A 23,935-nucleotide genomic window follows, 5' to 3' on the forward strand; every position below is an offset into this window, starting at 1 on the left:
CAATAGGGAAATGCAAAGTAGAATCACAATAAGATATTAACTACACACCTGCTAGAATAGCCAAAATTAGAAAGGTTGATGACACCAAACGTCAGGATGTGGAGCAAACACAAGTTTCTACCATTACTGGTGGAAGGGCAAAATGGTCATCACTTTGAAAACTGACCTGGCAATTTCTTACAAAGTTAAACATACACCTATCCCACGACTCAGCAATTCCACTCCCAGGTGTCCTTCCAGGAGAAAAGAAAACAGACAGGCATAAAAAGCCTTGTACAAGAAGATTCTTAGCAGCTTTATTTATAATAGCCCAAATTTTAAAAAAAGCACAAATGTCCATCAATAGGAGAATGTATAAACGAATTGTGGTATACTCACAGAGTAGAATAACAATTAGCAATAAAAGAGCAAACTACTAACACAACAATATACTGAGTAAACTGTGAAGGAAAAAAAAGAGCACATTCCATATTATTTCATTTTTATGAAGTCCTAGAATAGGAAAAACTAATCTATGCTACTTGCCTCTTGGAAGGATGGGGAATTGGCTGGAAAGGAGTAAGAGGGAAGGAAGTTTCTAGGTGCTGAAAACATTTATTTTAATGAAGGTGTCATTTAGGCAGGTGTTTGAATTTGTCAAAGACATTGAATTGCAAATTTAAGATTTGTGCTTTATATGTAAAATATACCTAAAAAAAAAAAAACCCTTAAAACTAAAACAAGCAGAAATACAGAGTGCCCTGCAGGTGGTATAAACATATATCTGTCAATTTACTGTACTTAGAACAGTGTTTGCCACTTACTTAATACTCAATAAATGCTGGCTAAAATTACAAGTATTATCTATCACAACAAAGCTACTAGCTAAGTGTCATCCACATCATTGTCAAACTTGAAACCTGCTATTTGGGAAAAGTTTAAAATGATATGAATCTGGGTAACAAATTACTATGAAATCCAGTCATACTCCATCACTCTGTGATCTATCATGAAAATCCCATAACTTTTTACCGGCCATATCCAATTTATCTTGTCTTATTAATATCAACTGTACTCTTAATTAGAAATAATAGCCACTCCATATATAAATAAAAGTAGAAGATATCAGTGGGTAATTTGATAGTTTCCAAAGGAGCAAAAGCTGAATTGTCATGGAGGGCTGTGACTTGTGGTTAGTTCTTGGTCCCTGCTCAGAGAAGTATCACACACAGGTGTGAAAACTGAAGCACAATGATTGATGAAAACCTGTCACTGGTAAAACTCAGAAGTGCAATGGCTGCAAACTTTTCACAAATGAATGTAAGTTACTTGCGAGTGGGGGGCAAGGACCGCAAAGGCACAATGATAATTCTTTTGTTTTCCCACAAAGGCAATCCCATTTTTTTCAATAAACTAATCAAATATTTATCACGTACCTACTCTGTGTCAAGTCATGTGCTGGGCTTTAAGGAAAGGACAAACATAACTGCATTCATTCATTTCTCTCCGCATTTTTCTTCCTTTTTTACATTTTTTAAATGTTTATTTATTTTTAAGAGAAAGAGGTGGCGTGCGGGCAGGAGAGGGTCAGAGAGAGAGGGAGACACAATCTGAAGCAGGCTCCAGGCTCTGAGCTGTCAGCACAGAGCCCAATGTGGGGCTCAAACTCACATTGCAAGATCATGACCTGAGCTGAACTCACTCAACCAGCTGAGCCACGCAGTCACCCCTCTTTCTTTAAGTTTTGTTTATTTAAGTAATCTCTACACCCAACATGGGGCTCAAACTTAATTAGACCCCGAGACCAAGAGTCATGTGCTCCTCCTACTGAGCCAGCCAGGCACCCTGCTCATGGACCATTTAATGGATATTGGGAACTTGTCAATTTCAGGTCTGTTTTTAAAAATCTAAAATTAGGGGTGCCTGGGTGACTCAGTTGGTTAGGCTTCCAACTTCAGCTCAGATCATGGTCTTACAGTTTGTGGAATATTAAAAAAAAAATTTAAGTCTAAAATTAATTTATTATCTTACAATTAAAATTATGTTCACATAAATAAGAGGATGATTCCAAAGTATGCCAATACATTTGGTAGTAGTTCCAATGGCAGTCAGTTTTATTTTTGATTCTTAGCACTGCAAGCTAGAAAAGCCTAACTAAGAATAATAGGATGTCAAGAATGGCAGCAAGAGTTTACTGGCTTTGTCAGATAGTTCTGGGTAGTCAAGTCAAATTAGGAGACAGAAAACTAAGGTCATTTCTCATTATAAGCTGCAGCATTCTGTAAAATGTTAGGTCGACGGACATTCCACTCTCAAGACTAGAAAGCGGACTCTTTCAATCTGGGCAATAGCAGTGAATGGATTCCTGATTCTGTGTCTGATAACATTTAGCTCTAGAAAGTATTTTTCATGTTCTGCCCCAGCATTTGGTGTGGCTTGAAAATATGCCCAATAACAACTTATTGATTTACTTTTCTGAAAAGTGAAGAAAAACATCCAGTGTTGGGAGTATGCCAAAGTCTCAAGCAACAAAACCTTTTGTATTCGATCACAAAAGATTCCAATACCTTGTTTTCAATGGAAAAGAGTGACATTTTGGCTCTGAATGATAGGTTTAGGCTCACAAGAAACAGGACTTATTGCTATAATACATCAGAGCAGGTGTATTTGAAATAGAAGAAATGTCTTTACTGACATCAACAGTGAAGTGAAACACTGTCGTTTACTACATACTATTTTTTGTTTCAAAACTTGCTTAAGCACCTTTATCTTCAGCTGCCACCACACCTAAACACAGTCATGTCTGCACCCAGTTTCTTGAACCTCATGCTTTAAAGACAGGGGCTCACTGCTGCCATTTGATTATGTTTGTATTTCTTGTTACTTCCTAAAGCACTGAATGAATAGGGAGTAACTGTTACCTGCCACCTGTTCTCTCTGCTGGATGCCATTTGGAATGGCATTTTGCTGTGGGATCTGATGTATACCTCACCTTAACATGTCAAATAGAACATCTGACCTCCCCCACCAAATCTGCTTTACCCTGGCCTCCCTGTCATGGTTGATGGATTGCACCTCCATCCTTCCGCTTTGCATGGGCCAGTAACTATGAAGCCATCCCTGGTTCCTCTTTTTCTTCCACCCCACAGTTTGTTCATTAGCGATTCTTTTTTGGCTCTATTTAAAAGTACATCCAGAAACTGACTATCCCTCACCGTCTCCATGTCTCCCATGCTGGTCCAAACCATCATCATCTTTCATCTCAATACAATGATGGCCTCCTAACTAGTTTCACTACTGTCACCCCTGCACCCCAATCTCTGTTCAACACAGCAGCCAGGGTGACCCTTGTCACTCCCTCTGCTCCAGACCCTGCAGTGGCTCTGTGATAGTTTCACGTGGTCAATTTGAGTTTTGTTTTTTTTTTTTAATTTCTAGGAGAGAGAGAGAGAGAGAGCGTGAGGAGGGGAGGGTCAGAGAGAGAGGGAGATACAGACTCCGAAACAGGCTCCAGGCTCTGAGCTGGCAGTCAGCACAGAGCCCGACGCGGGGCTCGAACCCACAAACCGCGAGATCATGACCTAAGCGAAAGTCGGACGCTTAACCGACTAAGCCACCCAGGCGCCCCTCACGTGGTCAATTTGGATAAGCTGTAATATCCAGTTATTCAAACACTAATCTAGGTATTGCCATGGAGGTATTTTCATAAATGTGTTGACATCTATACTCAGCTCTCTTTAAGGAGATTATCTTGATAATGCGGGTGGGCCTCCACAGTCGAATGGCCTTAACAGCAAAACTGAGGTACCCCTGAGGAAGAAGAAATTCTTTTTTTTTTTTTTTTTTTTTTACAAATAGTTTATTGTCAAATTAGTTTCCACATAACACTCAGTGCTCATCCCCACAAGTGTCCTCCTCCATGCCCATCCCCCCATCCCCCCCACATCCATCAGTCCTCAGTTTTTGTCAGCATTCAAGAGTCTCTCATGGTTTGCCTCTCTCCCTTTCCCCCACCATTTCTGCCCTTCTTCTCCCCCTTGTTCCTCCGTCAAGTTCCTCCTAATCCTCCTATACGTGCAAACATATGATATTTGTCCTTCTCTGCCTGACTTATTTCGCTCAGCATAACACCCTCAAGGTCCATCCATGTTGCTACACATGGGAAATTCTGTCTTAAGACTATAGAATCGGCTCCTCCTGCCTACCAGCTTCCCTACAAATTTCAGACAGGCCAGCCATCACAACTGTATAAGCCTATTCCTTGGAACAAATCTATGTATGTATGTATGCATATGCATGCTTGTACATGTATATCTTTTTATGTGTATATGCCTGCGTGTACAGGCATATATATCCCCTACTGGTTCTACTTCTGTAGAGAACCCTGATATAGCTCTCTACGTCAGATATCTTCTATTTGTCCCACCAGGTCCATTCTCCTCCTATTTCCACCCTACTCTCCTTCCTGGGTGGCTGATCTGAATGATTGCATCAACAATTGTCCTCCAATTGCTTGTGACCCTGGGAAGCCCCAACAGGAATTGAACATAGGAAAGGGAGTTGAGCCAGCATATTTCCCTAGTTCTTTCTCTATGAAGTCACCTTAATACCATACATTTAATAACTAAATCCCCAAAGTGATCCTAGGAGGTAGGGAATATTATTAGCCACATTTTACAGATGAGGAAACTGGGACACAGAAAGGTTAACAAACTCAAGGCCATACAGCTAGTAACTGTTTTGGTAATCTGTTACTGCATAAAAACCACCCAAAGTCAGTGGCTTACAACAAAATACTCTTTTTTTTTTTTTTAAGTTTATTTATTCATTTTGAGAAAGAGAGTGAGCACAAGTCAGGGAGGGGCAGAGAGAGGGGAAGGGTCAGAAGGAGAGAGAGAATCCCAAGCAGGCTTCATGCTGTCAGCACAGAGCTGGACATGGGGCTCAAACTCATGAACCATGGGACCATGACTTGAGCCAAAATCAAGAGTCAGATGTTTAACCAACTGAGCCATCCAGGCACCCCAATATACCCTTTTTCCTTATGGCTCCTGTAAGTTCACTGGCCTCACCTGGGTGGTTCTTGCTTGGATTATCTCATATAACTGTCACCAGTTATCAGCTAGGGCTTGAGTCCTCTAAAGGCTTAACTGGGCTGGTTCTCCAAGATGACTTCTTTACTCCAGTGTCTGAGAAAACTAAAATAAGGGGGGCTATTTGGGCGTCTTTCTTTCTTTCTCTCTCTCTCTCTCTCTCTCTCCATGGTTGGCTTGGGCTTACACACACACGCGAGTAATTTGTTGTAAGCCACTGACTTTGGGGTGGTTTTTATGGAGTAACAGATTACCAAAACAGTTACTTACTAGCTGTATGGCCTTGACTTTGTTAACCTCAAGGTGGTCCTTGAGTTTGCTAACCACGGTGATCCTTACATGGAAGCTAGCTTACCCCACAGTGCATGTTTTAAGAGCCTAAGACAAAAGCTTTAAGATTTCTTATGCCCTGGCCCCAGAAGTCATGCAGTTATCACTTCTGCCCCACTCTTTGCTTCATAGAGCCAGCCCAGACACAGTGTTTGGGGATACTAGAAAAAGGCATGAATACCAGGAGGTATGATATTGGGGTGTCATCTTTAAAGACTTACCATCACAGTAATGGTGTTAGTATTGAACCCAGGCAGTCTGGCTCCAGGAACTATAGTCTTAACTACTCTATCATGAGGTGTCTCTATTAGAAATAAGTAAATTAATTCATTACTTAATTTGTATGACTAGCGGGGACTATTCTGGTGATTTGAGGCTCCAAAGGTGAAATAAAGTCCCTATCTCTAAAGATAGAAAATTATTTGCAATTTTTAACTGATAATTCTTTCTCTGTTTCTAAACATCCTAGTTTCAAAAGCTAAGGGGCACTCTTGGTGGTGCTGGGGTGGGAGGTGTTTGGTTGAGGGGACATAACTTGAGGAAAAGCATGGAAGGTTTGGAAGTACTTCTGTGGACAAAGTCTTATGAAAGATCATATTTTAAGTGAAGAAAGGACATAGTGAGCAGGAGTGGGTATTTCCAATGGGAGCTAGCCATGCCCCAAAGGGATTACCATCCAGCATGAAATGCATTGGCTTATAGACAAGTTCTACACAAACACCACCCTTTTATGCCTTATTACAGCCCTGGAAGAGAGCTTTAAAAAAAAAAAATCACCATCACCACTGTTTACTGAGTGCATGTATGCACCAAGCTCTGTGCCAAGGACCTTTCATCCACTATCTCCTTCAATCCTCAGATTACCTTTATAGGGCAGGTCTGACCATCATAACTAACTTTGGAAAGTTCTGGAATCTGTGTCACATACCCAGTAAATAGCTGAACAGTATGTCAATATGACTTTCCAATGCCCATTCCTCTAGTCACTGAGTAATGCCACATATACAACCCTTGATATGAATCTTGTCACCCTGTGTCATTGTCATTCATTTTGGGGACATCTCCCTGACCAGTAAGAGCCTCCTTGTCCCCTCCCCTCCCATTCAGGGATGTGGATTTCTTTTCATTGCAGTCTTTTATGCCCAACCCAGCACCTGATCTCTGGTAGATACTTTAAAAACGGTTTTAATGAATTAATAAATTATGATTTTTTTCAGAGAAGGTAAACCTCAGCCTAGGGCTTTTAGAAAGTCTATGTCTAGCAATCGGACTCCTGACAATTCATTTTTAGGAGGCATAAGCAGCAATAATATCCCCCACTGGCTTCTCTGTGCCCTTCTTGTCAGCTTTATCCATGGAACAGCCCACCTCTGACTAAAAAGTCTCTCCCTCCCTCAACATTTTGTGAAACACTGTTTTATTATATGCAGTGCTTATAGGAGTGTCTTGGGGCTGAGGTGATGAAAAGAGAGGTGATATTTAGTGGCAGGGCTTGTGCTGTTTTCATTCCAACTCCCCACTTCTCTGTGGGTGGTCCATTTTTTTTTTTAGAGGTTTATACTGGTTTTCCAAAGATTTGCCAACATTGACTGTCATGATCTAACAATAATATATCTGAAGAAAACACCTCTAATCTCCAAAGTTCCTAGAGTAAGACATTCAAGTATACCCCAAAGAACTACTGCCACTGTTGTTAAAGCTGCTAAATTGTAAGGTGCGGCCATGTAAGATGAAGGTAGTGATTACATTTTTCATAAGATCAAGAATCAATAATCCATACATATAAAACTTCACTGTGCCAAGAACATGCGAAAGCAACTATTCACAGGAGCACTTTCCTAACTAAGCAGAACAATGTGGGGAAAGAAGAGAACCCTTAAAATTAGGAGCTCCCCTAAATGCTCCTCTGGTCTCCAGCACAGAGAAGCCAACAAATGAGACCACTCTCACTCTCGCTATTTATTTTTTTGATATTGTTAATATCTGACAAATTTTGAGGAATCTGCAAATTTATGGAACAATTCTAATTTGCCCATTATTTCACATCATAAACTGAGCTCTGGAGGTGGGCAATGAATGTGAGAGTGATTCCATCAGTCTTTTTAAAACCCCTTCTGGGTGTTTTACCTCTGTTAAATGCCTTCTCGATTTATACTGCTTTTTAACAGAGAGGTTTTTAACAGATTTAACTGCTTTTTAACAGAGAGGTGCTATTTTTGTGCTCCATTACTAAAGAAGTATTTCAGGAAAGAATGACTTTTTGGTCACTAATATGTTACGAAGGAGAATCTTTTTCAGAAAACATGAAGACTTTGTTTGCATGGTGTCTCATTTTCCACTCTACTCATTAAGCCCTTACTAAGGCTTCTGCCTCAGCCCAGCACTAAAAACTACAGGCAGTACAAATAAGCTCATTTATAACATTAGGTTTTCAATCAGTAAAAACATATTTGATTTTCATGTGAAAGAGCAAAGAAAAACAAAACAAAACAAGCAACAGCGGCCCTTAAAAACAAGCAGAAAACTAAACAAATTTAGAAAAACTGGACTGAGGTCCCATTGGGATAATGTGGCCTCCTTGCTTACTTATTTAGGATTTGTGTTCTCCTTGCTTCCCAGGAGGATTTATGGGAGCAAGGAAAATGTTTTAGTTCTTCCAATATCTTATCAACTGAAACCTAATTGGGACAGTTTAAGGGCCCTAAGAGTCACAAAGTATCTGAATTATACTCTCTTAATTAAAAAACCCAAACAAAAAACAGCGATAGTGCTCTTATCCCTTTCATACGGTCCTCAAGCTTGGGTATGCAGACATTCTCTGTTAATTATCCCCATCTTTACTAGGAATTAGATGTAAATAATATTAAGTCCAGCACTGAGTTAAATTACTATTCAAGGCAGCTGAAATAACCAAGCCTAGTCCAACAAATGTATATGCACATTTAAAAAAAAAAACCATAGTTAAGATTGGTATTTAAATCTCTATATAATTCTAAATCCTACATGTAGTTTAAAGCCAGGAAATATGTGCTTAAGGCCAAAATTCCATTCCCCTATCTGTCCTGCTGTGGTTATGCCAGGCAAATAATAGTTAAAGTAATTTTAGAACCTCTTGCTATACTCTTAGGTATAATTAAGTGACTTAAACGTTGAGTTCCTGTCTAAATTCACTATTTGTTTTCTCAAATTATATACCTAGCACCAATCTTAGTAGAACATCATTATTTGTTTCAATTTTCACACAACCCCATGCCCCACCACTGCTTTCTTCTCATGAAGCCATGCAGGTTATAAATCCCAACCACATTTTTAATCTATCATTTCTTTAAACTAAAATGTGAATACTGTTTAAATTTAATCAGGCTTTGGAAGGATGGATTCAGTATGATGACTTTAACATACACTAGTAGCAAAATTACCCCCAAGACAATGGTACAGGAATATCTTTATGATTATTTATCGGACATATTTGGAAATATCAAGCAGGTGTTGTAAAAGGGCCCTATGATGTCAAACACAGGACACAATACCAATTTCTTAAGTCTTAGAGTAGCACAGATATAAAATGAATCCTAACATCTTTTACTCTTTGCATAGGCAATAATAATCTAAGACCTTCAATATTTAAAAAAATGTAAATAAGATTTATTACACATTATCAATACTTAAAACTACTTACAGTGAGCATCACAGTTATTTTCACACATAACAGTTACTGATTTTCTTCTCTAATTCCCCCACCAGATTATAAAATCCTTGAGGACAGAAACTATGCCTTGTCTTTTTTACCCCAGGTCCCAATTCAATGCTTAATTCATAGCAGATGCTTAATAAGCACCAAGCGAATGTTAATTTATTTGCTAAATAAGCTTGTGACAGTGACTTTGTATCAATAAGTTGAAAAATTTTGTGCTAGTCTTTTCATATACTTGTGCAGGAATGGCAATATTAGGCAAGTTGTGTGTTATTTAGACCTCAGTTTCCCTACATGTGAAATGGGCACACTGATACATATCCCACTGACATCACAGAATTGGATGGGAATGAAATAAAATGATACAATGTATTTGAAGGTATGTTGAAAACCACAAATTATTATTTTATGTCTACAATCTATAATAATAACTAGTATTGATCAAAGGCAAAAGGAAAAAATTAAATTTCCTTATAACTTACAGCCCACTGACAATCCTTGAGACAGGCAAAGTGACCTTCCTCTATGAACTCAACCACCTTAATAAGCACACTTTGCTAAAGGCAAAAGGCAATCTTAGCTTAACATTATCCCAACCTCCAGGATCCTGTAAGTCTACTTTAACATATAAAAACTCCTTTGGAAACTTCCTTTATCTCTATCCCCCAGGACAGAGTTTAGCAATCATTCTCCAAGCATTCTGGCCCACTGATACACATCTGAAGGGTCTCATGACTAGGGTTTCACTAGACAGTAGTAAATGACCTTTTCCTAATGACAGCTAGCCCCTCAAGGTCCTGGCAATCTTGCTTCCAAATTCCTTAGAGACCTATGCTATCCCTAAACTCCCCCCAACTTATATTATATATATATATATATAATTATGTGTATAATATATATATATATATACTCCCAAAGTATATAATCAGTCACCTGTCACTACCCCCAATGCAGCTCTTTCTGCTCAGGGTCTGTCCCAGTGCTTTAATAAAACCACCCCTTTGCACCAAAGATGTCTCAAGAATTTTTTCCTGACCACTTGCTCCAAATCCCACCGATTCCACATCAGTATATTTAATTCCAACTCAAAAGAAAGAATAGTTATCAAAATGACAGTACATGGATTACCTGGGAGCCTGAAGATTTCAACGGATGATGATTTATGCTTTTTCTTCTACTGCATTAATTAGCTAAAAAAATTTTTTTTTGCCACACACTTCTAGTTTAAGTGGAAATGTTCTATTCATTGCTGAAACTGCTCTCCCATTTACGGCAAAGGGCTGTGACTTTCTGACCCACCCACATTATTTAAATCAGAGTTAAAGGAACCTCCAATGCCAAATTTTAAACTCCACAAACATTTGCTGATTTTTCTCAAGCCAGATTTCTGCTGCAAATAATTAACTGAAACCCTCAATAATTGGCTCTCTAATTCCAATACCATAAAACAAATTTTTTTGGAAATAAAACTGTTGCCCTTGGCAGCACATATACTAAAATTGGAAATAAAGAAGAGATATAAATAATAAATAAATACTTTGGAATTCGAATACTGATTTATAACAACAGGACAACATATATGAAGTATCTTATCTTAAAAAGTTTTGTAAATCATGCCCGGCTTTAAATTTAAGCACAAAGTCATTGTCACCTGTATCTACATACCAAATGCTGTTTCTGTTAGATAATGATCGCAACTGTCGAACACACTCAGATGCCACATTTAGTTTTAAATGGGGAACCAATTTAAAATAACAATTCCTTCATACCTATTCAAGGAGATTTCCCAGAAGGTTCTAGGCTTCCAGTTTCCTCTAATTTGCATAGTTGCTATAAACAAAGATTCAGCTGGTTCCACTTAACTGGCCATAACATATGTAGCCCAAGTCAAACTCTGAGTAGTTGCTTTCACAAGGTATTATTTTGCTACTAATGTCTATTTTTGTAATTCAAAAATTCTGTCAAACCATCAATATGAATCTGTAACTCTACTATGGGATTATAAAATGAACAAGTTATGGAAGAAAAGATCAAGGAACAGAAAAAGTATTGGTGATTTGCCAAGTTTGCAATGAATTTATAATGAAACCATTAATGGAACGGAGATCTTTGTGTCAGAGGTACCTGTGGAGCCTCACTGCCACTCAGAGCCAGGGGAACACATCTTCACAGGCAGCTCCCCATGTTCACATCTGCTACGTATTCATCTGTATATCTCCAGCACCTAGCACCCGACCCGGTGCGCTCTTCATAAATGTGTCTTGTCAATGTGTCAAGGCAGCCGTGAACTCCAACACACTGTCTGTGTTTGTGTTCACAACAGTCCATGCTCTCCTGCTTCACTTGGGGATCTCAGAGATCCCTTCCTGTCTCCTGCATGGTCTGTTCCGATGGACACATTTACCTAACAAGAGGACCATTGCGATAGAGGGTCCATGTGATGTTAATACTCAGAGCTTTGTTTCTGATTGCAGGGCTTGCTACAGGTGGAGTTACTGGTTATCATCCTTAAATCAATTCAGGTGACCTTTGTCTCCACCCAAACCTGCTTAGAAGACCACCATTTCCCAAAGGATTATACATACATTAGCTCTCAAATCATACTTAATTCCTGTCCCCACCACCTATGTCAAATAGGTGTTGTTTTTTTTATACAGATGCCCCTTAACTTCCAGTTCCAAAAATCAACTCTCACAGGAAGCTAAGAAACCTTCTACCCCATCACAGATTACAAACTATTTAACAACTTCATAGCCCTCAAATTCTCTGGTTTAGTCTCTAACTAGATATTTTTGAGAACATGTTTAGTAAGATGAATTAGTAAAACCTAAGACTAGTTGAGGTTACCAAGAGATGTGGCCAAAAAGATGCAGCTGAATCAAGAGGCTTGAGTTCCAGTCACAATGTCAACACTCCATAGAACAAGTGTCAGCCTCCCCACTTGCAAAGCAGGAGAACTCAGCAGCAGGAGCACCCATGTCCTCAACATTATCTTTATGTAAATGAGTAAAATGAACCTCACTATCCAAAGAATTTTTTGTGTTGAGGGAAATATTCATATTATATACTGCTCAATATGGTAGCCAGTATCTACATGTGGCTACTGAACACTTGAAATATGGCTAATAGGGGAGCACCTGGGTGGCTCAGTCGGTTAAGCATTCAACTCTTGGTTTTGGCTCAGGTCATGATCCCACAGTTGTGGGACTGAGTGTTGTGTTGGGCTCTGCACTGTCAGCGTGTAGCCTGCTTGGGATTCTCTGCCTGTGTCTCTCAAGATAAAGTAAATAATTTAAAAAAATATATGGCTAATGCGACTTAAACACTGAGTTTTTAATTTAGTTAATTAATTTAAATAGCCAATGTAGACAGTGTTTGGAACAGTGCAACTGTCTAAGATCTAGCTATGAAAATTTTAAAGTACTATAATTTAAGGACAAATCTAAATTTCTAATCTGTAAGCTGTATTTCCATACTGGAAAGTCTATTACAATTGGCTAGAAAGTTTGGTTGTGACAAGCAGTATTCAATTTTCTTAAAGTATACAGATACTACCACTAGACTCCCTCAATCCCCTACTAATAAGAAGTAGTTCAATGAAAACGATTTGTTGGGGAAAGCCACCTTGTGGGAAAACATCTCCAGTCTGGAAGAACCAGAATGAGAGGCAGGTAAGGAGTGAGGGGCAGAATATTTCTCTTCAATTACAGAAACTAGAGTTTTAGGGCCACTCTTGAGACTCCCATTTTGAGGCACCTCTGTGATACTTTAATAAAATTATTTTTTAAATTTTTTTAAAGTTTTTTTTTTATTTTGAGAGGGAGAGAGCATGCACAGGCACACACACGTGAGCAGGGGAGGGGCAAAGAGAGGAAGAAAGAGAATCCCAAGTAGGCTCAACGCTGTCAGCAAAGAACACAAGGAGGGGCTCGAGCTCACAAACCATGAGATCATGACCTGAGCCAAAATCAAGAGTTGGACACTTAACCAACTGAGCCACACAGGTGCCCCTTTTAATAAAAACAACATTGAATTAGCCAGCAGAAATGCTGTTTACTGACTGCAGGAGCAGGAAAATGGACTGGATCTTCTGGCTTTGGGAACGTCTTTAATAGGCTGACTGCCATGAGGCCACACCAGAGCTCAGCCCTGTCTGGAGCAGCTGCCAAGCAAAGGTCCCAGGCCTGGTATATCCAGCCTCTTGGCTGGTGCCACTACATCCTAACTGCATTCAGAACTGTGAGACGACTGCTTTAGGCAGAAGATCCCATGCTTCTTTATTTCCTTTGTTATTGCCCTTGTCTAGTCCACTATCTCCTCTCTCCCAGATGCCACATTAGCTTCCTAAATGGTCTCCAGCTATTCCGTTCTTAACTCCCTACAATTCATCCTCTAGACAGCAGCCAGAATGACCTTTATGCATTGTTGCACAATCATCACCACCACAATCCATCTCCAAAACTTTTTCATCTTCCCCAAGTGAAACTCTGTACCCATTAAATATTAACTCCCCATCCACCAGCCTTTAACAGCCACCACTCTGACTCTATGAATCTGACTACTCTAGATACCTTATATAAATAGAAACATGCAGTTTGTTCTTTTGTGATGGTTTACTTCACTTAGCACAATGTCTTCAAGGTTCATCCCTATTGTAGTATGTGTCTGAATTCCCTTTTTAAGGCTGAATAATGTCCCTTTGTATGTCTACACACATTTTGCTTATTTTTCCATCTGTGGATAGAAAGTTGGGTTACTTCACCCTTTTAGCTACTGCAAATAATGCTGCCATGAACATGGAAATATAGGTATCTGCTCAAGTCCCTGCTTTCATTTCTTTGGGGTATATACCCAGAAGTAGAACTGCTAGAAAATATGATAATTCTATGTTTCTTTTTCTTTTTTATGGAAGTATCAATGACACACAATGTTACATTAGTTTCAAGTGTACAACATAGTGATTGGACAACTCTATACCCTATGCTGCACTCACTACAAGTATAGCTACCATCTGTCAGCATACAATGCTATTACAATACCACTGACTATACTTCCTATATGGTACCTTTCGTCCCCATGACTTATATATTCATAATTGGAAGCCTGTATCTCCCAGTCCCCTTCACCCATGTTGCCCATCCCTCCACCCACCTCCCCTCTGGCAACCATCAGTGTGTTCTCTGTATAGGTTTAATTCTGCTTTTGGGGGGTTTAATTTCTTGAGAAAGTGCCATACTGTTTTCCACAGCAGCTGCATCATTTTACATTCCCACCACCAATGCACAAAGGTTCCAATTTCTCTACATCTTGCCAACAACGCTTGTTATTTTCTATTTTTTTTTATAATAGCCCTCCTAATGGGTGTGGAGTAGTATCTATTTTTTTTTTTAATTTTTAACTTGAGAGAGAGAGAGAGTACCTGCAAGTGGGGGAGAGGGGGAGAGAGAGACAGAGAATCCCAAGCAGGCTCTGAGCTCAGCAGAGCCCAACAAGGGGCTCTATTCTCACCGTGATATCATGACCCATGCCAAAATCAAGAGTTCAGATGCTCAAGTGACTGAGCACCCAGGCACCCCTCTATTTTATTTTTATAATGCATTTCTAAATACTTAACACCTTATTATTTGTTTGTTTACTTAAACATTAATTGCCCATCTCCCCAAACTAGAATGTTAGCTGCATGAGGGAGGGCAAGGAGTTTGGCTGCCATAACCCAAATAGTATCCAGCACTCAAACACATCTGTTGAATGAGTGAGAGACCTCAGGGCTACCAACATTAGCACTACCACAGTTTTCCTCTTTTTAGTTCCCTAGGATCTACCAGAGCTTGGAGTCCCCTTCTGCTACTCCAACAGAGGACTATGAAGAAGAATTGAGAAGATTTTTTACAAACAAATTAGTGCTATTCCCTGTGAAATATGAAGAAAAATGTTGTCAAATTAAGACCTTGAGAGCACTCAGGGCCTTTAGGAATAGGAGAGGCAGCAATTATAACCAGGAGAATGTGCTGGACTTCTCTGGAAGTTCTTGGTAGATACTCATATGCAAACATAAAAGACACAGGCCCCTTAGAATAGAATAAACTCACTGGCTAAGAGTGAAAACTATAAAGCTTTTTTAAAGTGGAAAAGCAAGCTGTGTAGTCCTTTTTAAAAATATTACCTATACTTTCTAAAAAAGTTTTTTTCTTTCTTTTTTTCCAAAAAGGCTGGCATTTGTTACTCAACTTCATGAACATCAGTTCAGGCAGCCTGAGAAAACCACGAATAAATATGTCACAGAGACTGCTTGTCGTCTGCTTGTTTTCCCTTCTTTCCACAGTTGATAGAAAACTTTTACTCAAAAGAAAACTTTTGAAGCAGAGTATCTGTATGCCTGAAATGAAGCCCTCTTTTCTCTAGTGTTCTTGCAGCTAGAAGTGGCCATGTAGCTAAGAACCAGCCAATGAGATGTAAGCAGAGAGCTGCATGTAATTATGTACAACGTCCTTAAAGGAAGGATATATGTCCTTTTCTTTCTTCCTTATTTTGGCTGGAACAGAAACATGATGGCTGGAACTTGAACACACACCTAAGTATACCACACCAATCTTGCATTCCCTACCTCTACATTCCTTTACGTGAGAGAGAAACCAAACTTCTCTTTGAGCCATTGCTATTTGGAGTCTCTGTTACTGGAAGCCGATCTAGTCCTGACTTACACAGAATCCCTTCAGTAAGATTATAGAATCCAGCCACAGAAATAAGGTCTTCCTAAATATAGATGACAAAGTAGATTGTTCCATAAAAGTCTGAGTTGTTTTGAGCTCCTGCCAAGCCCAGGTTAGCCAATGAGGTAAGCAGGTAGGAGTGATCTGCTGTATCAACTATAGGTCAGAAGGAAAGAGAAGTCAATACCAAACAACAATGAGAATAATGAAAATGATAACAGTGATGGCTAACATTTACTAAGCACTTATATCCCAGGCACTGAGCCAAAGGGCTTTACATGCACTAATCTGTTTTAATTTCACAACAATCCTGAGGTTTTTTTGTTTTTTTAATGTTCATTTGAGAGATAGAGTGTGAGTTGGGGAGGAACAGAAAGAGAGTGAGACACAGAATCCGTAGTAGGCTCCAGGTTCTGAGCTGTCAGCACTGAGCCCAACACGTGGCTCAAACCCATGAACTGCAAGATCATGACCTTAGCTGAAGTCAGACAATGAACCGACTGAGTCACCCAGGTGTCCCACAATCCTGAGGTTTGAGAAAGATCCGGGGCACCTGGGTGGCTCAGTTGGTTAAGCGTCGGACTTTGGCTCAGGTCATGATCTCCCGGTTTGTGGCTTCGAGCTCCACGTCAGGCTTTGTGCTGACAGCCAGCTCAGAGCCTGGAACCTGTTTCAGATTCTGTCTCCCTCTCTCTCTGACCCTCCCCTGCTCACGCTGTTTCTCTCTCCCTCAGAAATAAATAAAACATTAAACAAAATTTTTTAACTAAAAAAATTTTTAAAAAGAAAGATAAATCCTGGTCACACACAACTTATGAGTGATAGAATAAGAATGTGAATCCAGGGAAGATTGACTGCAGGGGCCATACGCCTTACGTTTACATTGTATCCAAACAGAACATCCATTGTACTTCCCCTTCTCCCACAGAAGAATATGGTAGTCAGGCCTCTCCTGAAGCACACCACTCCATTACCAAGGAAAACTTTCACTGGACACCTTCCTCCCATTAATGTTTGATGCCACACCAACAATGCCCATAATACCCCAAATATATAGCCAACCATGAATTTCTACTTGTTAGGCACATGATGCCTCCCAGTCATTAATTTCCTTGAATCATTTATAACTTAAAGCCATTAAATTACAACTAAAACACAACTATAAAATGAAAACCAAGTTACATGTTTATTTTGAAGCCTTATTCACACTTATGCTAATATCACTATTTCAAAGCTATTTCTTATGACTCATTCTCTCCTGGCCCCATGTGTTGCAATAACATACTGAAATCTATACCAGTTCGTCAGACAGTCAATATTTTATAGGGGAGCATCAATGTATACAGGAGCCAAGTTTTATATTAAGGAGATGGACCCCTCATACCTGTCAAATGACCTTGGTGAAAATGCTCCACTGAAAAATAGGTTTCACTTTATGTAAAGTTGCACTTACCAAATGTTTGATCAAGTCAATTTACATAATTGTTCTAGACCTCAGTTTCCTATCTATAAAATGGGTATAGAAGAGTTACTTTCTCAGAGAGATTTCAAGAATTCAGTGAGAGTATGTGAGTTAAATACTTGGCATAGTGTCTAGGAAACAGTAAGTGCTCAGTAAGAGGTAGCTACTTTTAAAAATTATAATCAGTGGGTGGCACAATCTGACTGAATGAAGCTCTCAGTGAACCACTGTGTTCAATTACTAAACAATTTCCCAACAACAAAAAAGTGAAGAAGACTCAGTATCACTGACTGGAAAGATGACTCAATCTAGCTGATTCTACATTCAGACTAGTTTTTTAAGATGGCTACCTGGAAATCTGACTTCTTATCTTGAAATGGCATAATCTATGCCATTACTAACCAACATGGGCAGTTTATTAGCCTTTGCTTGATCTTTAGTCTTTCCTGCCCTATTCCACAATTATTATTATTCACTATTCTCAGACTGCCTTTAGTGGTGGTTTTAAATCAGGGACATTAAGTGGGACTTTTTTTTTTTTCGTTTTCTTTATCCTTTTACTCATAATGGGCATAAAGTAGTCAAGGATGAGCATTACTTTTGATCTTCTATTCTCTGCTGGGAGACATTTACACAGGGGACAGGTAACAAATGGATTCTAAAAGTCATTAGAACAGGCCTTTGAAAACACCCTTAATTTTGAATCCATGAAACTCAACTGAGTCAGGGTGAGTTTTCAGAAACACATCTGCTTTAAGAATTTATTCCTTCAACAGTTATCTTGTGCCCTTTCTAATCACGAATGCAGGAAGCCACTAGTTCTGTTAATAAAAATCTCCCGAATAGTTGAGGTAAATCCAACATTTCACTATTTCAGCCACTTGCCCCTTACCCAGATCCTGACACCAGAGGGAAAATGCAGCAGCCTTCCACTGTTTCCAATACCCACTTCCAGGAGAATACCCTTAAAAAAAATGCTTACTGTGATTTTCCAAGTACATTTGCTATTTGGAGGGTACACTCCAGGAAAACCTTCACTGCCAATAAATCCAGACTCTCCAGTAAGAATGCCGCCACATGTGAAAACAGGTCTGGGAAAATAAAAGAAGGAAACTTAATTTGAAAGTGGGAATCCAATGTCAACTTCAGAAAGGGGTACATAGCCTATTAATATGGGTAAAGTTATATTGATTAATAAATGCCTGCACCATATACGGGATTTGAAATACTTGCTAGTTCTTAGAATATTTAAATTATAGCCTCATAAAACATTCAGTCCAGTTGCCATCTGTCTCCATCCCAGTAACACATCTATTGATCCATCAAATGCTCCACATAGTTGTAAGAGCTTATAAGAAAATGGTAAACGGATAAACAAGAAAGTGATTAATATTAAAAAGTTTTAATTTCCTAGACGTAGAGAGATGCCTACTTCTCTACTTTTCTGAATATCGTTGACCATTGACAGGGCCTCCCATTTATAAACGAAGATGGCTGGTGATGGAGACGGGAGAGGGGATGCCAAAAGTGGCCACGGAGTGGGTCCCCCAGTCCAGGTCCAGGGCCCTCCAGCAGCTCTGATGGAGGTGGCGAAGAGTTAACTCTCCGGGAGCTGCCCCGCGCGCGCTGCGCGACTTGTTTTCCCCTAGGCTTCACGTCTCTGGGCCAAGCCTCCCGGGAGAGGAAAACAGAAGTAAAAAAGCAAAGTCCACAGATTTGGGCCCTAGTGCCTCCCTCCGCCCGCAGAAGCACTGGGGGAGAGAAGGCGCAGGTCAGCTCCAGCCCCCGCCACGTGGTGGCATGGCCAGCTGCGGGGCCAGGGGCAGGCCGAGCAGGGGGCTCGGGACCCGGCCCCGGGACAGCCGGCGCGGGGGCGGGGGACGCCGGAGCCCGGGTGAGCGCGGGGCCGCGCGCTGGCTCCCCGGGCGCCCCGACGCGGCTGCAGTGAAGCTGCGGGCGAGGCTACAGGAGAGCGGGAGGAAAGTAGGCAGGGAGGGAGCCCGGGCGGGGGTCGCGTTACCTCTCCGGGGGCTGCTGCCGCGAGAGCTGCGCGGCGGCGGCCAGCAGCAGGCAGAGCGCGGCCCAGGCGCCCGCGCCCCTCATGGCCGGTGTAGACGCACGCGGCTCGTTCCCACCCCGGCGTGCACGCCGGTACACTCACCGGCTCGCACTACCCACCCCAGGCTCACACTCCGTCACACTCGGGCTGAAACACAGGCTCGCACGCCGCACACGCCCCAACTCACTGACCCCGCCTCTCTCTCTCTCTCTCTCCCCTCTCCCTCTCTCTCTCACACTCACACACACGCGCGCGCGCGCACACGCAGCCGCGGGGCGGCCCAGGTATCCGGGTGTGCTCGGCAGGCGGGTGAGGGCGCTTTTAAAGGCGATTACGGTGCAGGCTGACTCGATGCTTAATTTCCCCAGAGGAGTTGCTCTGGCAGCCACAGGCCACAACTGAATATCCCGTTTGTTCTCCCGCGATGGGAGGGGGCGGCTCCGAGGGCAAGCCGCCTCCTCTCCTGGGGCAGGGCGGGCGTCTCCTCCCTGGCACCCCGGGACCTAAGGCCCCTGTCACATCCCGCCCTCAGGGCCTGTGGAAAGGAGGACGGGGGAACCCCCTGCCGAGTGGTACCCTAGCGGGACCTGGCTTCGGGATTCACAGACGGACGATTCGGGGAGGGGGGGGGTGGTGGTCATGACTTGCTTTGTGTAGTGTTACTCCCTAGTTGCCCATTAAAAAAAAAAAAAAAAGTGTTAGCGCTTGCTAGTTACTGGGAAACTGGGGTTCCCTCTTTATTTCTGTCGCCTTCAAGCACCCAGATCTAAGGCCAGAAAGGGGGGGAAGCAAAAGAAGGATTCAATCATATTTAAACTGCCTTAGTCTTCTATAGGGAGACACTTTCTGTTCGGGGATTTAAAAGTGCATTTTCTTTCTTTTTTTTTTTAATATTTTTTTATTTACTTCTGAGAGAGAGACAGCGTGAACAGGGGAGGGTCAGAGAGAGAGGAAGTCACAGACTGAAACAGGCTCCAGGCTCTGAGCTGGCAGTCAGCACAGAGCCCGACGCGGGGCTCGAACCCACGAACCGTGAGATCATGACCTAAGCGAAAGTCGGACGCTTAACCGACTAAGCCACCCAGGCGCCCCTAAAAGTGCATTTTCAGCCAAGCGATTTGTGAGTGAACGCTATGGCAGATAATGAAGACAGAATCCAAATCATCAGATCTCATCATCTATGCCCTGCTCTGAAAATGGTGTTTCTTTCCTGGCATTTCTCTGTTCTTAAAAGATCTTTTCCAACAATTTCTTTCTGTAGCATTGACCAGTTAAGATTCATAGAGAATTTGTTTTTCTAAAAACAATTCCAGCTTGTGGAGGAACCAAGGCTTTCCTTTATTAATCAGAGAAAAATAATTTTAAACCTTTTATTTTGTTATGTGCTTTCCAATAGCTAGGGATTAATAAAAGGAAAACAAGAACAGAATGGATCTATTGATATTTCCACTACCATACCACCACAAGAAGGATATAGCTGAATTTATTTTTTTAATATAATTTATTGACAAATTGGCTTATATACAACACCCAGTGATATAGCTGAATTTAGATGCCTCATTTGTGTTGTTCCCTCTAAATTATTTTCACCTCGCTAAGCAAAATAATAATAATAAGCATTAAAATATTACTTATCAAGACTTCATTTCTAGTAATGAGATTACCATGTTAAGAATGTAAACCTCCTAGCAAGAAAATAAGAAATAGCTATAGGGAATAATCTGACTTTTAATAGTGGGGGAACCCAGGAGCAAATAGTAGGAACCAAAATTTTCCTGTGGCATTTAGATTATCATACTATTTTTGAAAAAGTGAAGGGAAAAAAGACCAAGAACTACAACTTTAAAAAAAAATTTTCTAAAGCCACCACACCCTGTATGACATTGAAAAAAAAAAGGATTACAGAATTTGGCAAACTACATTATATCCTGAAACTTACACCCTCAACCCAATAAAAATTGCTTTAAAACAGCAAAAGAGGAAAATAAATGATTGTTTATTTTGCACACATTTCAAGAATATTCTATCCAACAGCATAAGTGTTTTAGATGATATTTTGTTAAAAAGTCAAAGTTTTAAATTATAATGTGAAAATATTGCTCAATTCACTTTCTGGTAATGATTTGAAGTCATCCTAGCCAGAAAATACTTCATTCCTAGGACTAAGCTAACTTTTCAAAATTTAAAATTCGAAACAAAGTATTAAACATGTCTCAGTAAATAGAAAACTATTTAAACATAAATACACAATTTTCTTAATTTATAGAATTAAGATAACTGGGTTCATATCCTCACTAAGGAGTCAGGGTTCAACACTGATGGTTTTGTTGTTTTGAGACACATAGAAAGACATTGATGTTACCATATGATTTTAAAAGTTTACTAAAGCCCCTATTATTTACTTTTAAAAAAACATATTTGACTTGGAACTATAGTTCTGACCAAAATTATAATCTATAAATATGCTGAGAAGCTTCATATGTTAAAATTGAGACAGACCCAAGTGGACTTTGAAGGTGTGTATAAGGTCCATTTCTGTGAGAGCAATTTCTAGGCTTTCACCATGCAGAATTGGCATAATGCGCAAGGAGGCAAAGAACTCCAGGCAGCAGGAAAGGGGAGAGGTAGAGAGGACAAAAGCCCGGTGGTAGATTCTAGAAAGAAAAGCAGAGTGATAGGTGAAGTGACCCTTATTATCCAAAGTATATATTACCCAATCTCTGTGGTTGACTAACTTGCACAGAGAACCAAAGTCATTGAAATACGGAAATGTTCACCAATGAACCGACCACTTACAAAATTAGTCCCCACTCAAACATTCCTTGCTGCCCAATGTTAGCATCTCTGTAGGCTCAGTATGTTAACATCGTTTTTGGTTAGTCTCTCGTCACTTCATCAACCTTGTAAACATCTGAAAATGCAATATAAATACAATGCACATTCAATCCATGGTGCAATAATCATCTTGTAAAAGATTCAGAATTTTATAAAATAAATGCAAGTGATGCAAGAAGTAGAAGGATGATGGGCTTTTTTGACAAATGAAGCCCTGGATGAATTACTCCAGTGGACAACTGAAGGAAAGAACTGAAGAACATTGCTGAGCAAAAGCCTCTTCAAAAAAGAATGATTTTTTAATGCCCAAATATTACAGAGAATCCCGTGAGAAAAATGAAGAAGCTCTATAATAATTTTACAAAAGTAATTTTCTACATTATAGTGCTGTGCAAGTCAAGAGTAAAGGAAAAGATGTTTGTATTTTGCTAGAATGCATTTTTACAGGGAAAATTATGCTTTAAAAATCCACATGTATTCATTCTTCATTCATTATGAGAATTGGCACATAGTTGCAAATATAAAGGAAATGTTTCTTGTTTTTTTTAACATGTATTTATTTTGAGAGAGAGAGAGAGAGAGAGAGAGAGAGAGACAGAGCATGAGTGGGGGAGGGGCAGAGAGAGAGGGAGACAGAATCTGAATCAGGCTCCAGGCTCTGAGCTGTCAGCACAGAGCCCGACATGGGGCTTAAACTCATAAACCACTAGATCATGACCTGAGCCAAAGTCAGATGCTTAACCAACTGAGCCACCCAAGCGCCCCAAGGAAATGTTGTTAAACACAAAATTAATTTTTGAATTTTCTGTTCCATTTTTGAAGCTAAAATCCTGAACAATTTTTCAGTATCTACTATGAAAATTTGGAGCCTGGGTCATGTAAATTTTAAGTGGCCTTTTCCAGTACAATTACTTTCAGATATGGGCACTCTCCAATTATCTTGAAAGGTGCCTGAACAACAATCCAGGGCAGTGCATCAGATTGAGGGGGAGATAATGGGGTTGGAGAGATGAGAGGCTGGACTCTGTCCTTGGATTACTCCTGTTGTTCTTTGAGGCACAATCGAGAACTTGGGTGGAGTCTGTGCTTCCTGGAAAGTGATCCTGCTCCAGCTGTACCACATGGAGGTAGTTTGCATTACCATTAAGAGAATTGAAGAAACTGTATCAAGGCTAATGGCCAAAGCCTGGCTTCTGAAATGACCCAGTGAGAAATCAGTTGCCATTGCTGCTACCAAGACTAAGCAATAAATATAAGTACTCTAACTTACTGCAATCCTGATGGCTATGAACACCTCAGATGCATTTCCGCCTTGGGAAACTCTCCTTTGCAACAATCCTACCCTAAAGGCCAGATAACTATGCTACCGCCTACAGAAAGAAACCTCATCACAGATTCTCTTTCCTCAAGTTTATCTCTTCAGTCCTACTGTCGCATGCAAGTGTATATGATTGGTAATGTCTATGTCATATGACTGTGTTTCAGCTGCAAAAGAGGCTAGGAATTCAACTGTTTGTGGGGAAAGGGCCATATATTGTAGAAATTTCCCCAAATACTGAAAGGCTACTAAAAATGTAATGGGCAAGCACAAATAGAATTAATGCCCATGACAGGGATCTACAAAGTTCAATTAGCCTATCTCCTTGCATCCTCTTCCTGAGGAAAACAGCTCCAAGTGAGTCTTCACATGTAAGGGTGCTAAAGCAATGCAGTATGTGTTGAATGAAACCATCTTCACTCACTTGCCCAGGTTGGGCAAAGTCTGCTGCTCTT

The 23,935-nt window shown here is 40.5% G+C and overlaps 1 protein-coding gene and 1 long non-coding RNA gene across 3 annotated transcripts in view; both read right to left on the reverse strand.

The window, feature by feature from the left end:
* The window catches only part of PCOLCE2 (procollagen C-endopeptidase enhancer 2), an 82,401-nt gene extending 62,945 nt beyond the window's left edge, over positions 1-19,456 (reverse strand). Inside the window, exons 1-2 of one of the 2 annotated variants that reach the window (XM_039219304.1) lie at positions 19,289-19,456; positions 18,251-18,359 (exon numbers count right to left, since the gene is read on the reverse strand). In XM_039219304.1, coding sequence (XP_039075235.1) covers positions 18,251-18,359; positions 19,289-19,371 — 192 coding nt within the window. In that variant the 5' untranslated portion in view covers positions 19,372-19,456. The remainder of the gene's footprint in view (positions 1-18,250; positions 18,360-19,288) is intronic. The other variant, XM_039219303.1, reaches the window with a different exon arrangement.
* Positions 1,576-13,067, reverse strand: LOC120221744. The gene is made up of 3 exons (XR_005525883.1): positions 12,998-13,067; positions 11,235-11,239; positions 1,576-1,608 (listed from the first exon to the last, which is right to left on the reverse strand). It is a non-coding gene; the product is annotated as an uncharacterized LOC120221744 (long non-coding RNA).
* Positions 19,457-23,935: the final 4,479 nt, after the last annotated feature.

The sequence above is a fragment of the Hyaena hyaena genome, unplaced genomic scaffold, assembly GCF_003009895.1.
Source record: "Hyaena hyaena isolate Hyena2069 unplaced genomic scaffold, ASM300989v1 scaffold_806, whole genome shotgun sequence".
Classification (NCBI taxonomy): Eukaryota; Metazoa; Chordata; class Mammalia; order Carnivora; family Hyaenidae; genus Hyaena; species Hyaena hyaena.